General features: G+C 45.8%; 1 protein-coding gene across 6 annotated transcripts in view; it reads left to right on the forward strand.

Annotated features, from left to right (window-relative positions):
• The window catches only part of FRMD4A (FERM domain containing 4A), a 392,745-nt gene that overhangs the window by 144,723 nt on the left and 229,369 nt on the right, over positions 1-18,653 (forward strand). The window contains exon 1 of one of the 6 annotated variants that reach the window (XM_075429178.1): positions 17,890-17,955. The exons of the other annotated variants lie outside the window; for them this stretch is intronic. Coding sequence (XP_075285293.1) covers positions 17,890-17,955 — 66 coding nt within the window. Of the gene's footprint in view, positions 1-17,889; positions 17,956-18,653 lie in introns of those variants that run through there. 6 annotated transcript variants of the gene reach the window in all.

An 18,653-nucleotide genomic window follows, 5' to 3' on the forward strand; every position in this document is an offset into this window, starting at 1 on the left:
GACTTTTCCTATGTTAATTGGCCTAATTATATTTCCAACTTGCGCTATTGGCCTCCCCTGCATCAGCTGGTGATACTTTCCCTACTTTCACCATGTACTATGCAAATAAGAGCTTTTTCTCGTTCTAAATCTGCTGCGTCACAGTGTTATTGCATAGTCCTTAGTGCTGGTGTTATAACATAAAATGATTTTTAAAAAGAATAATCCTTCTTTCCTCACCATCTCTGCATCCTTCATGAGTTTATATACTGTGATCGTATTTTCCCTCTGTCACCTTTCCCAGCCTGAACACTTCTTATCTATTCAGTCCCTCTGCATAAGAAATTGTTTCCTATCTATATAGGTGCTCTATGGTTAAAGCTTGATGTGGGTTGTTATATCAGTCAGCAAGGATACCTTCCACTTGCCCAGTCCTGAAGTACGGATACCTTTGAGATGGCACACAGCAGGCGTTGGCTTGTGCTCAGTGCCAGGACTGAGCAGGGAAGGGAATAGAAAGAGCTGTATTCAGCTGGCTCTGTGGAGGAAATGTATGAGGCAAGAAAGCCAGTTGAAATATGCTGTCTTCTGGATATGCATTTCTGGACACATAAATGCTGCTTCTCTGGGATTCACAGATCACAAAAAGTCTGCAAACCTGTCAGGAGAAGCCGCAGATCTTGTTTTTTCTTAGAAGCCAAGTAGACCAGAAGCTACTCTACCGCATTCACACCTCAATCCATGATTGCATAGCGGTCACAGCTCCCAAAGAGGCCCTTAGGAAATGCAGAATTTCAGCATTTGTAACAATCAGTCCAAATATACAGGACAGAGTCAAAATAACTCAGGGTTGGCAACCACATCAGCAGTTCGTGTGTGTTTCTCATTAATTTCCCTGGGCTCGGGTGTTGTTTTCAGAAGCTGGATTTGTAAAACTGCTTGGGAAAGGCTTTCTTCAGCAATCCTGCATGCTGATTTTTCCCATCCCATTTTGTTTTTCAAAGTTGCCTTTCACACTAGTAGGAAAAAAATAAGACTTTTCCAACTTGGGGAGACAACAGCTGAAAAACAGAGACAGAACAGAAAAAAGCAATGGGTTGCAACATGTGAGAAGTGAGTGGCAACACACGTCCTAGAGAAGTGGGAGAACCACACACAGGATTTCATAGAAATCATAGAAATCATAGAAAGTTTTGGGTCAGAAGGGACTCCTAGAGGTCATCTAGTCCAACCCCCCCGCAGCGAGCAGGGACACCACTAACTAGATCAGGTTGCTCAGAGCCCTGTCCAGCCTGGTCTTGAATGTTTCCAGGGATGGGGCCTCCACTGCCTCTCTGGGAAACCCGTTCCAGTGTTTCACAACCGTCATTGTAAAGAATTTCTTCCTTATATCCAGCCTAAACCTACCCTGTTTTAGTTTAAAACCATTAGCCCTCGTCCTGTCACTGCTGTCTCTACTAAAAAGATTGTCCCCATCTTTCCTATAGGCTCCTCCATCTGCTCAGCACTCTGCCCACCTGGCTGCCGAGGCACAAATTTCTCTCTCATTTTGACAAAATCATCCTGTGATGGTCACAGAAACCATCCCACCTCAAGTTTGTCAAAATTGGCCTGTTCATCCTAAAACTATGTACCTTCTCTTCATTCAATATATGTATTTAAGAACATCATAAAGATGCTTTTCTAGGTAATCTACAAAGGGAAATGCTCCTTGTATTTGAATATCTCCTCATTCTCTCAACCCAGGGAGAGTGATCACATAGACCAAGGGGTATGCAGAGGTGTTTGCAAGTGACTGGATTATCACAGATTAGCAAGTTATTATCGTTAATTTAAATTAATATATTTTATGTTATATTATAATGTGCTGGAAACATGCAAACATCTTCACTTCAAGGTGATGACTAGTAATCTCTTAAGCCACGATAGCTTCAGCTCTCGCAGTGCATCTCCCTTCTTGAGGGAAAAGCTGTTCTCTTTAGTGCTGTTTTAGTCAGTGACAGGTGACTGCTGCAGTGACATGTTAAATTTGCATGTCCTTGGTGCTTCAGTCAGAGCACACCAAAACATCCTTTTGAAATGAAGCAGACTATATATTTTAATGTCCTCAGACATCGGAAATGTGTCTGGAAGAACAAACGGGTGATTTTCTTTCCTGGGGGTTAAATGTTCCTTGTGCCACCATTCACATCCAGGGCCAGTCCAGCAGAGATGTAAATGTCAAACCCAGGCCACATCCTGTACTTGGAGGGTCTGATGTGCCTTCCAGAAAGGCTGAGCAGTTTTACCATGGCTGCAACCATCTGCTGCAGATGTTAAGTGGGATTTCCACACACACTTCTACTGATTGCTCAGGTGGATGCAAAGGCGTTTGCCATACAATCCCAGAGCAGCAAGGATCTCCAGGAGTGTGGTCCCAGCCATTAAGCTGTTTCTGTGAGTGTTTTCCTCTCACTTTTTATTGCGTGTAACATCTCTGTGCTGTATGCTTTTTAATCTTTGGAGGTCCCTCAAGGCCCCATGCCACCAACCAGCCCCTTTGCCTCTCCGAGCCCTTTGTACCCATCAGTACCAGTGGACGCATGGCCGTACATAACCACTGCGCACCTCTGCTGTTGACAGTGATGAGTGACTTGATTTCCAGGCTGCTTTTCTCTCCTGTATCTGTGTCCCCCTTCTCCTCACACTGCTGCACTTTGCTTTCACCTGGGGGATGAAGCATGTCCCAGAGTAAAGCTGCTCTCAAGGGCTCAGAGCTGAGCCTGTGAGCGGCTGCAAGCAATGAAAGACACTGCTCCTCAAGACACCCTCTCCCTCCTGACCTCCAGACAGGCAAGTAAAAGATGTAGGGAAATAGAAACACCAAGGTAAGTGGCCAGGATGATGAAAAGAATGGGGATTTTTTCATTTTGTTTTGGTTGCTTTGCTTAAAGTGATGAATAACCCCAAATATCCCATCTCATACCTCTACACCTGCCTGTTTTCCTCAGCAAAATAGGAGTAGTCTGCAAGTGTTGTCTGTCCATATGTTAGATCTGATTGCTGTAGGAGGAGAGATGTACCAGCAAGGAATATATGAATTTATTCAGCTCCAAAATTGTACTTTTCCGTTGCTTCTAATTAGCCAGTAGGACATTTGGGGCTTGGTGCTTATTTTACAGTGTAGAAAGTGCGCAAAGGTACAGAGACAGCAAGAAAAGCCTTCTGTAGGTGTTTGCGTCACACCTCACACCTGGGGACTCGTCTGCTGGGCTTGGTGGGGTCCCTGATGCGAGTGACTTAGATATGGAGAGAGGAAAGAGAAAGACCAGGTGCGTGAACATCGCTGAGAGAGGAGCCTTGGGAGAGGCTGTGCCTCAGCAGAGATATAAGCATCTTCCCCTTCTTAATAATCTCTTTTTCAAGGAGGAAGAGGGTCATCTTAGCACTGTTTGGTGTCTGGGCTTTGCTAGAGTGCAGCTCTCTAACGAAGGGCATGTCACTGTTAGAAGTGTTTCAGGGCTGAAGGAATTAAGGATATTGGCTTGTACCTAGAGTTGAAACAAAAACTGCTGTGGGGCTTAAACCTGTTTTTAACAAGAGTATGTAGCCTGCCAGATCTGGTGAGAGATTAGCAATTTAATTATACAGCCCTTGGCTTCCTGCTTTCCACTAAGTGCCTAAAACCCCTTCAAAGAGGCCCATTACTTTCACTTTTTTTTTTTGCTGTTACATTAACTAGGCAGTTCAGAGAAATGCAAACGCAGAAGGACAGGGGTTCCCTCGCAGAGGTCTCGGGGTTTTATAGCTAAGTGCCTGCTGATGGATCTGTCAGAGCAACCCGTGAGAGCAAAACCTGTCACTCCCCGGAGCGACCGTTAGCTTTATTTCCAGAGTCCCTGCAAGCGCTTTCCTTTTGTCCCCTGTTGAACTCGACGGGGAGAGTACGGGCTCTGACTTTGAGAGAGAAGGAGGCAAAGTGAGCAGCCAGGCTGTGGGCGCAGGGATTTGGGGCCAAAAGCCTCAGCAGGAGCTTTTGTGAATGTCGCAGTGGATGGCTGAGTGCTGCTTCAGGGGGAAGGGCAGGCAGAAAGCTGCTGAGAAACACGTGACATCCAGCCTGCTGAGCTCCAAAAGGCTGTTTGAAACAAGGAGCCGTTTTCCGTTCACAGGAAGAAAATCTATCAAGGCTTATGAGGTCCCATAGCGTAAGCAATGAACTCTCTGCAACTGTTTTGCTTTCCAGTACTGGCTGTGGAGCATTTTCAGACAGTCCTGCTTCACAGATGCTCTTCAGAGGTGGGAAATGACCGGAGTTACCTATCCAAGTCCACCCATGCACATAGCCATTGCAGTCCCCATGATTTTCTAAGACCGCATTGGCATCTCTGGATTCAGCCCTGCTCTATTCACCCAGCATCACTTGCATCCCCAGCAGATGCCCACCGATCCACAGGGTTTGGGTCCCACCATTGTATGTAATAGAGCATGTTTTTGCAGTAGGATTCCTACTAGGGAGTGTACAGAGCAGATACCATGTACTTTTAACAGATATTTTCCTGATAGATGCCTTTTTGACTCAGGAAAGTAGTGATCTCTGCATCCCCTACACCTTTGTACATCTACAGGACAGAGCTGGGAAAGGATCAAACCCCAGAGCATCAGCCTGCTGCCACCAGAGATGTTGGCTGTCTGTTTTACCTGAAACCCTTTAAAAGCTAAAGCAGGAACATCTACTCAGCAGGCAGCACAGGAAACCTTGTGAGGATGTAATGGAGCGCAATCAGTGACAGGTTTGTCATCTCTATTCCATCGCTGCAGCATGGGGAGGAATCACTGCTGATTGTTCCAGTGAAGCACCATGGTAGAGGAGACTGCTGCCTGTCCAAGCTATTCGTATGTTGTGTTAAACCGGGCTTCAGTTTCTGGGACAGGCAGGGAGAAAAGCGTTTCTCTTTGGTCAGTCATTTGGCCCTGGAGGTCAGCCCAGCTTGGGGGTTGTGCTGGTGTAGGGCAAGAACGTAGGACAGGGTGTAATGGCACTGCTCAAGCTGGTGCTGTCTCCCCAGTGCCTGATTTGTGTGATCTAATCATGCCTTCAGAGGTAAGCCACTCTCCAGACTCGGGATCAGAAAGTCTTTTCCCCAGACTGCATTGCCAGGGGTCTGTTCCTTTCACAGAATCACAGAATCACAGAATAGTAGGGGTTGGAAGGGACCTCTGTGGGTCATCTAGTCCAACCCCCCCGCCGAAGCAGGGTCACCTACAGCAGGCTGCACAGGACCTTGTCCAGGCGGGTCTTGAATATCTCCAGAGAAGGAGACTCCACAACCTCCCTGGGCAGCCTGTTCCAGTGCTCCGTCACCCTCAGAGAGAAGAAGTTCCTCCTCATGTTCAGACGGAACTTCCTGTGCCTCAGTTTGTGCCCATTACCCCTTGTCCTGTCACTGGGCACCACTGAAAAGAGCTTGGCCCCATCCTCCTGACACCCACCCTTCAGATATTTGTAGGCATTTATAAGGTCCCCTCGCAGCCTTCTCTTCTTCAGGCTGAACAAGCCCAGTTCCCTCAACCTCTCCTCGTAGTGGAGATGCTCCAGTCCCCTCACCATCCTTGTAGCCCTCCGCTGGACTCTCTCCAGTAGCTCTTCATCCTTCTTGAACTGGGGAGCCCAGAACTGGACACAGTACTCCAGATGAGGCCTCACCAGGGCAGTGTAGAGGGGAAGGAGAACCTCCCTTGTCCTGCTGGCCACACTCTTCTTGATGCACCCCAGGATCCCATTGGCCTTCTTGGCAGCCAGGGCACACTGCTGGCTCATAGTTAACCTGTCGTCCACCAGGACACCCAGGTCCCTCTCCGCAGAGCTGCTCTCCAGCAGGTCCACCCCAAGCCTGTACTGGTGCATGAGGTTGTTCCTCCCCAGGTGCAGGACCCTGCACTTGCCCTTGTTGAACCTCATCAGGTTCCTCTCTGCCCAGCTCTCCAGCCTATCCAGGTCACGCTGAATGGCAGCACAGCCTTCTGGTGTATCTACCACACCTCCCAGTTTGGTGTCGTCAGCAAACTTGCTGAGGGTACATTCTAACTCTTCATCCAGGTCGTTGATGAAGAAGTTAAACAAGACTGGGCCCAGTACTGACCCCTGAGGGACACCACTTGTCACCAGCCTCCAACTAGACTCAGCGCCGCTGATGACAGCCCTCTGAGTTCTGCCATTCAGCCAGTTCTCTATCCACTTCACCGACCACTCATCCAGCCCACACTTCCTCAGCTTCCCCAGGAGGATATCATGGGAGACTGTGTCGAAAGCCTTGCTGAAGTCAAGGTAGATAACATCCACAGCTCTCCCTTCGTCTACCCAGCCAGTCATGTCATCGTAGAAAGCTATCAGATTGGTCAGGCATGATTTCCCCTTGGTGAATCCATGCTGACTACTCCTGATAACCTTCTTTTCTTCCACTTGCTTGATGATGGCCTCCAGGATAAGCTGCTCCATCACCTTTCCCGGGATGGAGGTGAGGCTGACCGGCCTGTAGTTCCCTGGGTCCTCCTTCTTGCCCTTTTTGAAGATTGGAGTGACATTGGCCTTTCTCCAGTCCTCGGGCACCTCTCCTGTCCTCCAGGACCTCTCAAAGATGATGGAGAGTGGCTCAGCAATGACATCCGCCAGCTCCCTCAGCACTCGTGGGTGCATTCCATCGGGGCCCATGGATTTGTGGACATCCAGATCGCTTAAGCGATCCCTCACACAGTCCTCCTCGACCAAGGGAAAGTCGTCCTCTCTGTAGGCTTCCTCTCTTACCTCCGGGGCCTGGGATTCCTGAGGGAAACCACCCAGGAAAGCCAGCTAATGCATCTTATGGATGTGTAGGAGCATTGGCAATGCTTTGGTGCGTCCTGACACAGCTTCCAGTCTTATTTGCAACAGAGTGTTAGTGGATTTTGTGATGATGGGGACATGGGAAGAAGATTTCTTCTGGCTCTTCCTAAACTGTCATTCCCAGGCCTACCTGCAGTGAGAGGATAGTGGAGTGGCTGAGCCAACCAAGGTGGTCCTTCCCATCTCTCTTGCTGCTGGACTTTGCCAGGCTGTGAGGAGGGAGTTCATCCCACTGAGCTGCCAAGGCTTCCTCCAGGGTCAGTGAAGGGAAAGGGTGGAATTCCCACGGCAGGAATCACCTTTTTTTGGAAGTGCTTGTTGGTCTTCTTTGACCGTGGACAGCCAGGTGAGTCCCGTGTTGGCCAAGATACCCTCCCTGTAGGGAGCTCCGTGAGGGTGAAATGAATGTGGAGGGACCAGATGTCAGGACATGGAGAATGGCATCCCTCTGGGAGTCTCACACTCCCTGAATCCTTGCTAAAGCCTTGACTCCTCCAACCAAGTGATTATCTGGCAATGCCAGACTCAATCAGAACACAGAAGATTGTTTACCCTTCCCCATCCTGGGGAAGAGAATTGAAGTACAGCAAAGTATAACAAAACTAGGAGGCAACGATAAAGATCCCAAACAGTATTTTCTTTCCAGAGTTCCATAGTTGGATGGGATTTTTTTTTAGCAAATAACATCATGCTGAGGTCTGATTCATGTTTTTTTAATGCCTCAGAAGTCTGCAGTGTCATTCTCCTGGTTTGGCATCCTAATTCAAAGTGAAATACCTAAAGCCAAAAGGAGTGTGTCAAGGAGTTTCTCTAGCTTTCATCATCTTCTTTTTTTCCATGAGCAGGCGCTGTCATTTTTTAACTGACTAGCAATGTGTAAAAAGGCATAGAGGGAAGGGCTTGGTAATAAAATGTTAAAGAGATTTTTATTGTTATTTTCAGTGGCATCAGGATAGAGCCTTTATGCATATAACACCAGCTAAACATTCGACAACTGAAACTTCTTCTTACCAAGCTTATAACAACTCACTCCAGCGTACAGGCAATGTCTGGCTATTAGGGCAAATTAACAGCTATTAATACGTGCTGTCAGCAACTGGATACATACTGTAAGAGGAGCTTTATCTATACGCAAAATAAGGATATGAAAAAATACATGAGGATGAGGCGCAAGCTCCCAGGGTTCTGTGGAGCCTCACGGGTACCGGCCGAGCTCAGGGGCTGCGCACCCCTGCCGAAGGTGAGCTGCTCGCGCCGGGGCGGAGGTGGGCGCTGGGGGATGTGGAGGGCCGGGATGAGGCAGCGGCGATGGGATAAAATTTAATTATGGACTTCCATAGGAGTTTTCCAAAACCATTTTTTGGAGATGGAGGAGGAAGGGGGATAGAGTGGGACGGGGATGTGGGGACTTCTCTGAGTGGTGGAGACCTTTGGGACTTCTTCTGGCCAGGTTAAATGAGAGGTTGCTTCAGGACGTTAAGTCTCTTCAAATTCAGGCTAAAAAGAACAAGTGGGAGCCCACAGGGGCTGCTGAGAGTGGTCAGTTGGGAACAGGTTGGGAAACTGTCCTCCCTACTCCCCATCTGCAGTCAGATCTGCCGATGGAGAAACCTCTTCCTCTCACTACGTACAGAGCAGCTGCCTGAACAGGGTGGATAAAACCACTGAAAATCTTCCTGCTCCCCTCTATCCCCCGTCACCTCTACAATATTTTATCACCTGCATATTTTAAATTTTCAGGACATTTCTTCTTCTTGTGTTATCAAGCTCTGCCATCCAAAAGCCCGCACATCACATAATAGGACACATTGCAAATGTTTCTAAATGCCCAGCCTTACAAGAAGTGCCAGGGAAATACCCTGTCATTGCCTGAGGACAATTTCTATAAGCTGTGTTAGATATGAGCTAAAAGAGGAAGGAGGCGAGGGAAACTGAATTCTGGTGGCTCAAGCGCGGGACATTTTTTCGGTACTTTTAAGTGCACTGGATTCCTCTGTGCCTCCATGTATCTCACACTAAGTCATAACGTGAGCTGAGAGCGTCATACCTGCTACATCAGGCGGGTTAATTCACTTCTGCTCCCAAAATACCTGGGAATCTCAGAGCGAGGTGGATGGGGTGTCCCATGTTCACTGCAGAAGACCCAGGCAATAAGACCCTTCAGCAAACATGGTGTGATGGAGAGGGCGTTGGCTGCGCCAGAGACCGTCTTGTGTGGACTCCAGCCACACGGGTAGCACCGAGGGTGAGGACCACTGTTTGCATCGCCGGGCCCCCAGCCTTCTTGCAGTCCCAGACTTTGTAAAAATACTAATAGCAGAATTACAGGCATGCATCACCAGGGGACTGTAAATATCGTTTTTAATTAACTGGCTATTCTACAGAGGAGACTTTGTGCAGTGCTGCGAGACATTGGGAACAAAGTTCAGCCTGTCCCTGTGACAGAGCTCCAAATTTCCTCTGCTCTTTCCCGACCCAATGCCGGCAAACAGATGTGCTCTGTGCCTCCTATTTATGCGCTCCCAAGAAATTAGCACCCCGTTAAGCTACACAATGCAGTGCATTTATTTTTATTACACTGTTCTGGAGCCTTTCAATGTTAACTCTGCACTGTTTCTTACTGGCATTAAATCCAGGCTAGCACCAAGAGCTGCTTAAATCCACAGCCTATGAGGCTATGAATTTTGTGCAGCAGAACTAGTGCTTATAGCTTAAGATAAAGCAGGCCCCAAGCTGCAAAGTCCAGTGTTTAATCCAGGTCCAAAAGGCAAACAGAGGAAGAAGATTTAACTTCAAATACCTAAAGCTGGGACTGTGATTTGTCTGCAGACCCATTTTAAGGCAATAAACAGCTATATTTATATCTCCTGAATGTGCCTATTATTTCAAGATCTCGCCCAAACAAGTGAAAGTGACATGACAAAGCAGCACTGTAAGGAGCCAAAAATGTATAAAAAGCAATTGATCCATTATAGATGCAATCTCGGGCAAGCTCAGTCTATTTTTAATCATTTTAATAATGCAGCTGATTTGCTACATCAAGGAGGCAAGAAGAAGAGGGATCCCTCACAGCAAGCTAAATAATAGGCTCATGTGGCTCACTGGCATCTGGACATCTCCGAGTACGTGCAGGGCACAGCAGTCTCCTGGGGAAATGGTATCACTGCAGAAGCCCTGCCTAGCATGTCACCTTGAGGCATGGGAGACCCCAAAAATGAACGGATGATGCTTTAGGAAAGCCAGAGGAGAAGCCAGTGTGATGTTGAATTCTGTCAAATAGGATTAGAAAAGGGGAAGATTTCTCGATAATTTAAAAAAACCCCACGTTTCTATTTCTGTGATTTGGGTAGGTGAATTGCGTTGCAGAGATTGCTGCCATGGGAGGCAGATTTGGGTATTCATAGACTAACCAGGTCAGGGAACTATTGGTTTCTTCATGTTCTCCATGTTCTCCATGACCACAGCCCTCTCTCTTTGTCTGAAAAATCCAAGACCCACTCAGCTCACCAAAGACAATGTGGCTCCTCCGTCCTTGGGTGGCTTGTTTGACCCTGGAGGAATTCTGAAAGAAAGAAAACTTGAGGTTTCCCCTCCTTTTTCCAGAGTGGCCTTTAAATGAGAGAGTATGTGAGAAGGACAGGAGACAGATGCCTTCTAGCCAAAGGATGGTTTTCAGGGCAGTCTTTTAAATCATGAGAATAAAACAATGTCATAGTTACAGAGAGCAGAGGGAGGCCATCAAGGAAAGAGGGACCACCCATGAGGAGAGAGTAACGCACTGGGGACAGTGAAAGAAGTCAGATAGCAGTTGCTATGCCCAGGAAGGAGATGAAATGTTGGTTGAATATACTGACAATAAAACAGAAATTATAGCCACGATTTTTAAACTTGAAAGCCGAGTGCTCCATGACACCTGGGACTCTTCAGAGGCAGAATGATCTGGGACTCCATTTCGCTGACACTAAGCTCACTACATGAAACAAACAGAAATGTCCCTGTTAAAGGCTGTATAAAGTCTGGGGTGGGCCTTGATGCTAAACGTACTAAGGTAGAGCAACTCTGGTCATCGCTTTCCGTCCTCGTAATACCTCAGAGCTGCTGGCGCTTCCCATCTGAGGACTTTCTTATAAAAATGTTTATCTTATTGTCGTGTGGAAGCTGCATTTTTTCTCCGTTATGGAGCTATGTCAATCCCACTGTGGGCGAGAGGTCAGGAATGGGGCTCCCACGCTCATTCTTCATCTGGCGGCAGGGGCCAGCCCCAGCCTGGCAAGCCCACCAGCTGCAAGCAATGACTTCTCCGTCCCTTTGCCAGCAAAGAGATGGACAGACTCGTGGGATCTCGGCTGGCCTGTTGAGCGGTCCTCAGATGCATTGTAGCCTTGCCTGGCAGTGCGCTATGTACCTGCAGGCTCGGCCCACACAGTTCAAGATGGGGAGCTGCTCTTGAAGGAAAGGCACGTTTGTAACTGCGGTTGCCTTCGGCCATGCTCTGTCCCTTTGTCCAGGGGTGGTCTTGCACGTCAGCTTTGCCAGTAGAAAGACAGTTGCAGGTCAACGTGGCTGCCCCTCCATGGGGTGTCATCACCTTAGGACAAAGGCAAGACATAAATAATCAGAAATAAACATACATAAATCTGTCTCATAAAAAAATAAATAAAATCAAAAAGCGCATACCTGCTGTGAGAGAGACAGGTAGCTGATGTTCAGCAGATCAGCTGCTTAGGCCATTGATCGGCAATCAGTGTCACACCACTTCCACAGCTTCAGCATGCGTGTACCTTCCATGTAAGACTAGCAGCAATATCTAAAGGTCTGGTGACTTCATGGAATCTCTGACATTTCTGTCATTTGGGTGTCAAAGCACTTCTTGGAGAACTTTGTTTTGCAGAGTCTGGAATTGGCTTAGGCATTTAGGAAAATTCATGATAAATTTGGGGCAGTTTTCTGATACAGGACTGAAACTTAAGAGCAGTCTTACTGGGTCAAAGCAAAGGTCCATGCAGTGTCATATTTCCAGCAGTGGCTATGAGTAATGCAGAGAAGAGAGTGGAAAACATACATGATACTTACCCTGTATATTCTCCCACCGTCTGCCTGTTTCCAATTTAGGGACCTCCTGTGTTGGATGTGGCCTCTAGATGTCCGGTGTCCCCCTATGGATTTATTATCTTCTCATTTGTCCAGTCTTTTTCTGAACCCAGATAAAACTTTGCATCCTTTCCATCTTATGGCAAGGAGTGCCACAGATCAAGTATCAGCTGTGCTTGAATCATTTCCTTTCATTTGTTCTGAGCGTGGCTCCTGCCAGCTTTATTTGATTCACCCTTCTTCTTGTATTGGACAAAACGGTGAACAGTCAATCCCTTTTCGCTCTCTCCATGTCACTCACCATCACTCCGTAGATGTCCTTGATTTCTCCTTCAGGCATCTTTTTTTTTTCCCCCTGACCAAAGAGTCCCCTTTATTTAATCATTTCTTTATAGGAGCCATTTTTTAACTTTTAATCATCTTTACTACCTTTCTGTGAATCCTCTCCATCATCTCTGTATCTTTTCTGGAGACAAAGGGATCAGAAGATAGTATTCAAGATGTAAGTGCACCCTGGGCTTCTTCAGTGGCATAATAATATTCTCTTTTGCTTGCCCCTTGGTAATTGTTAATATTTAATTTGCTTATTCCACCACTACCAAGCAATGAACTGACATTTCATGGAACTGTTATAATCCAAATATCTTACTCCTGAGTGAGTTGAGAGCCCATAATTTTATACATGAAGTTCAGAACATTTTTCCTGCCATGAACCTTACTTCACATTTGGCTACATTAAATTTAATTTGCTGTTTTATTGCTCATTCACTTAGTCTCTTCCTATCATTCTGTAGCCCTTGTTCTCACTACCCTGAATACCATGGTGTCACCTGCAAACTGTGTTCCCTCACTGCTCACCTCTTTTCTCAGGTTGTCTATGAATAAGTAGGGCAACACATGTCCTCACCTAGATTCCTGGAGAAAACCAAAAGGCCGTCTCCTTGTTGACTTGATTGCACACACCCAAGTTTTGTAGGACTCATTCTCCGGAGATACTGTATCATAGTTAAATCCCTTCATCAGAAGAAGTTGTTGCATTTCATCCTGGTGCATAGATTCAAGGTTGGGCCACAGGCTGGTCTTCAGCCTTTGATACAGCCTTTGATTCGTTAGGTTAATGAACTGATTGGAAAATTATGACTAAGACTTCAGCTGACATTGAAAGCTACCGCAGTTAGGGGTTGACTTGCAGTGTCCTGAACCAAGGTGAAGGCAGATGGCTGTGCCCTGGGCCAGCTGGAGCCTGCTAGGCTTCACACTTAGCTCCAGATTCAGTGAATTACTGCAATCCAACCTGGAGGTGTCAGGTTGATGAGTTGCTACTTCCACAATTTTGTGTGGGAAGGCAAGCTGAAGGTAGAAGGAGGGTTTTGGAAGCTGATGATTCCCTGTCATCCAAGTTTAACCCAGAGGACGAGATGTCCTTCTTCAACTTCTGCAAAGAGAACAGCTTCACGCTTTGTTGCAGCAGATTTACTATTTGATGTCAAGAGAAGAAAGCATGGAAAAACCTGTGGAGGAGATCAGAAAGACTCATCTTCAAATTCTCACTTTGATTATTTAAAACAGAGAAGTTCATAAAAGTTCTCTGCTAGTTGGGTAAGAACATGGCCTGGCTTGCCACACTTGAGTTGTCATCCCATCCCACGCTTGTGGGCTGGCAAAGGCACTGCCGCAAACGGGCTTTCATCCATATTTCTCATACCTGTTCATAATCCTAAGGCCCTTGGATAAACCAGTGGAAGTGACCCTGGCTCCCTTTTCTGGTGGGCTTCATGACGCAGGTATGCCTTTTGCCTCATAGAAAAATAAGTTCTTCTCCCCAGACCCCTCAGCTCCCATCTTTGCCAACTGGGCTGACCCAAACGTAGCATCCTGGGACTCATTAGACTCAGATCTGCTCTTTAACCCTTGCTTGTCAGCTTTTGGCTTTACTCACTAAACTTTGCACTCTGTTTTCACACCCCTGTCTTTGTAATCCAGCTTTTTGTAGAGTGACTTTTTCCTGCCATCCACAACCACTTTCAACCCTGAAACTCCCCTAGGAAAACATTTCATTCAAGGTCAGGTTGGATAGGGCTCTGAGCAACCCAATCTACTTAAAGATGTCCCGGCTCACTGCAGGGGGGTTGGGCTAGATGACCTCTAAATGTCGCTTCCAACCCTATGATTCTCTGAGTCTATGAAACACTTCTGGGACACAGGGTGTCCCCACATAACTTTTCAGCTTTTGAAAAACAGCATATTTTGCTGAAATGTGCCATCTCTACTTTTCAGCTCTCTTCTGATATCTTATTCCCAAATGGTAGAAGAAAACTAGGAAGGAAGCGAGGGGAAAATGTGGGTGTAGAAGAACATCCTGTTCTGCACAAATACCCTGGTGTGTTGTCAGATGGATGCTCTGCTTTAAATAGAAGAGGTCTTATTCTTGCAAAGGCCAAAATAGTAGATTCCCAGGAATTAGAAAAGATGGAAATAATCATTTAATAGAGAAAGTTTTTGGGCTTACTGCATTAAAGAATCAACCAAGTTAGAGCTTCTCATTATCACATGAGATCTTATGTTCATGTGTGCCTATAATGCACATGTACAGAGGATTTAGGAACAGTCCCTGGAGAACTCGATGAAATTTTTTTTCTTGTTTATGGTATTTGAGAGGCTATTTCCATAAAAGAGGTCATCTGGGGTAAGCAACATTAAAGTGGGAATTAGAAGAGAGCCAATGGAATAGATTCAGAGGTCCCTAAGCTTTGATGCATTTGAAGTTCTTCTGCTTAGATCTGATTTTGTGACTCTGATTTCTGCTATCCACTTTTTGCAAGGGGTTGAGTGAAACAACTTTCTACACTCTGATGGCCTTTTTTTTTTTTTACCACAGCCACACCAACTGCTTCAGTTATCACTAGAACAAGGAGACAATCTTTTTTTCTCATCTTCTCCACATTTTCTATATTTTAGAAATTTTCCCATTGTGGTTTGCTTTGAATCTGAAATTTTTAATGCAATTTGAAGGAAACACAGAAAGAAAGATAGCTTTGGGTACAAAATACCCCACAGTCTAGGAGTTAGAAAAATTCCATGGGACCTACTTTAACAAAGCAGCTTTTTACATCAACAGCATTTTCCCCAAAACTTCTGACCATCTCTAAAGACAGTTAATATTGATCAGTAGGAGAATGGCTAGGCTGAATATTGTGACTGGAAGAGTCTAAGAGCTGGTATTGTCATATCTCTGCTATTCATTGTTGTGATAATGGAATCCCAGGCCATGTAAAGCTGAGCCTGGGTGAGAACCCATAAACCCATTCATTCTCCTTGCCATCGCCAGTGGAGCACACAGTGGTTTTAGTGCCAGGTGTTTCTTGAGCGGGAATCAGGGAAGCTATTATGTGTTCCTTTAAGCCATTTTCTTGTGACTGATACTATTGTCCCCATCACTTTTGAAATAATCTTGAAATTCATCTTCGTGAAGACAAAAATGAGCCTGTGTTGGTGTCAGAGAGTCTGTCACATGGACACTGCGTTCTGACCCTGGAAGATGTCTCCTGTTGTTTTCGCTGTGGCCAATACAATGCAGCTACAGGGGCAGTCAAGGGGCACAAGTGACGTGGTTGCCCTGCGCAGAAAAAGATCTTTAACTTCATATTTCAGTATTTAACACATAGCCTTTGTGCAATACTTGGGGTGGGGAGGGGAGAAGTGATCACATGTTAGTTCCAGTAAATTTCTTGTTGTGGTCAGATGGGTTGGACAGTAGTATGAGTTAGAGGCGGACAAATGCGTGATTCAATTGTGGTGAACCTCCGTTGGCTCGTACTAAACAGCCTGAGCGCTGCTTGCTGTGGACCAGAGACAGGGACCTGCAAAAGGACAGTCGTGCGTCCTTGTACCCAGCCTGCTGTGTAGAAACCATAGCCTCCTGGGATCTCTGGATTTCCACACATGCTAGAGGAGGTGAAGGCTTACCAGCAGTCAGGTCTTCTTCTGCAGATCCTTTCTAGAGAGCAGAGCATGTGAAATCCTGTCTGCAGTGAAGACCACGTGGCCCCGTGCAGCAGTGAGCAATGCATCAGCATACTGCATTATGGTTCCCTGAGTTTTGACCACCTCCAGTGTAATACCCTCCAAATATATTTCTTTGTGGTTTGATCCATGCTCATTAAAACATCCCTCCACTCAGACTGGTGAAGACAGACACTTTGTCAAACCTTTAATGAAAGGGCAGCATGTGGATGATGAACAGGCTTTCTCTGCAGTAGACAAGCTTCCCGTGCTGGGTTTACTTCTGGAGCAGCTAACCTATTATCTGTTGCAGGGCCTTGTGTGAATACGAGTTGGTCCATCTGGAAAATGAATTACTTGCCCTTCTTTGCTATTGAAACTATCCATCATATCATGTCCCAAATGGTCTATCATGTTGTTGTCTAGTAAAACTCGGCCATCAGAGGCAGCTCCTGTTCAGATGCTGATGCTAGATGTCTGAAAATGTGATTTCAGCCATAACTCTAAGGACATTTAGTTGGAATTTATGACTAGAGGTCCCTCTAAGCTCCATCAACTCTATCCATCTCACACCTCTATAAATAATACTGCTTTTCGGTTTCTGAATCCGTTAGGGCAGCCTTGTGGTTTTTTCCCAGTGCCTGGAATACATCATATACAAGATTTTTCTCTGAGACTTCAAACTGTGTGGGCGCCTATTAAACAAATAAAAGAATTTGGCATAGTAATATGGACATCATGGAAGGCAGTTCAGTGAACTTCGCACTGTCTAGCATACAGGAGACTTCGGCACCACTCCTGGCCGTACCAAGACTTTCAGTATTTCTCCTTTTTGTGCCTCAGTTTCCTTTCCGTTTTGTTCCCAGCCAGCATCAACCAAAATCCTTGAAGGATCCCCACTGAGTTTAGCTTCAGCTGGATCAGGTCCACCAGTACATGGAGTGCTGCGAGAGCTACAGACAAAAAGCGCTAAGCAAGCAGAAATGGCACCTTGTCTCCATTGACTTAAGCACTGATGTGCAGAAGAACAGCAAGCACTTAGGATCATGCTTTAAATTTTCCGTAAATACAGTAAAAGGAAGGGTCTAGCCCTGAGAAGTGCTTCGTATCCTGGACAGGGATGCTGCAGAGCTGAAGGTATTCAGCAGTGGGAAGACATTTCAGAGGGGGTGCCAGGGTGTTCTCAGAGTCAAACCCTGTAGGATTATTTGAGGTTATTCCCCTTCGTACATAACCTCAGCAGTCACCACTGTAGTCCAATGCCTTGGGGAGTGGGTAAGGGAGTCTATTAATACTCTTAGGAAAAAATTAGAATGCAAACAACTTTTGTTTCCTTGTTTTTTACACGTCTGTGCTCTCCTCTGTCACTAGCTACAGCACAGAGCCTGATATGCTCGGACAAAGAGCTATTGATGGTGTGCTTGTGTGAATTGGCCCAGCACTGGTCACAGCCAACTTCTGTGGGACCTGCTGCCCCCATTTTACAATACGCTCCAGTGTGCTGAGCCATTTGTGAAAGGTCAGAAATTAACAGAGAAATGGACTGGAGTCAAAAACAAGTAGTCCTATAAATATCAGTCATAGTCAAAGACAGTTTATTCCATTCCTCCCCTCTCTCTCCCTCTGTGTGCGTCTCTCCCTCCCTCTGTTGTGGTTTCCCAGATATAACTCCATGCTTCTGACTGGGGAGCTCTGAAAGGAAAGCAGCAAGCACATTGCAGCTTCTGCTCCCCTCTCACACACATGGAATAATCCTCAGTCCCGCAAGCAGGACTGACAGCCGTCACGGAGTCCAGGCATCATCTGGACTCAGATGTTAAGTTTTGATATATTGGATTTTCTTTATCTGTGAGAAACTCAGTTGCTACAATTTGAGGACTAGTTTTGGCCACAGACGGTTTGGGTTGGGACTCCTGAGGGATCTTCTCCATCTGGAGCTAACGTTTGACTTCACAATGACTTTGGCAGCTAAGTTAGAGGATATTGAAGTGACGCTGGAGCATCTACTAATGGATGTGTTCGTAAGTAAGCTACAATTTCCTATTTAAAGTGAGATGTTAATAATCTAGAAGGGAGCGCACAAATTTAATGGTGTATCCAAGTGTTGCATTGACTTAATTCCTTTACATTTCCTGATGAACTTTGTGTCCAGCACTACCAGTGTGTTGTGGTATAGATAAAGCATCTGCTACATGCAGAACTGTACCAGTGAATCTCCAGGGCAGGATATATTCTGCATTGGTTTTATGTATCATCTACAATTTTGATGAAGTATGTGAAAAGGAGGAGAGATTTGGTCAGAACAGTTTGAGGAATATTCCTGTAAAAGAAGTGTATTGACAGGACATTTAAATTGTGTATTGCTTAGCATCAAGTGACCTTGACTTTAGGATTTTGACAGCTCTTAGATTACAGTCTTTTAACACTTTGATTTTTGGGTTAGTTTTGTAAGAGATGGAGGAACAAGCAAAAGTGGTCGTGTTTTCAAGAAAATCTAGTTTATTCCTCATGGAAATGTCAAGCACTTTAAACCAGTGTTAGTCGGGAATTGCTTCCTTGAAATCATCAAAGGTCAGTGAAGCAATGTATGATTTTCTTCTCACATCTGAGATAAGAATCTCTCTGTATAATCTCTTTTTTAAAGTTTCTTTAAAATATCAAAACATTTCAAAACCAGATTCCTGCTTTTTCTGACATAACTTGATGTTTTTTGCCTACA

This window comes from Opisthocomus hoazin, chromosome 8 (assembly GCF_030867145.1).
Source record: "Opisthocomus hoazin isolate bOpiHoa1 chromosome 8, bOpiHoa1.hap1, whole genome shotgun sequence".
NCBI classification, from domain to species: domain Eukaryota; kingdom Metazoa; phylum Chordata; class Aves; order Opisthocomiformes; family Opisthocomidae; genus Opisthocomus; species Opisthocomus hoazin.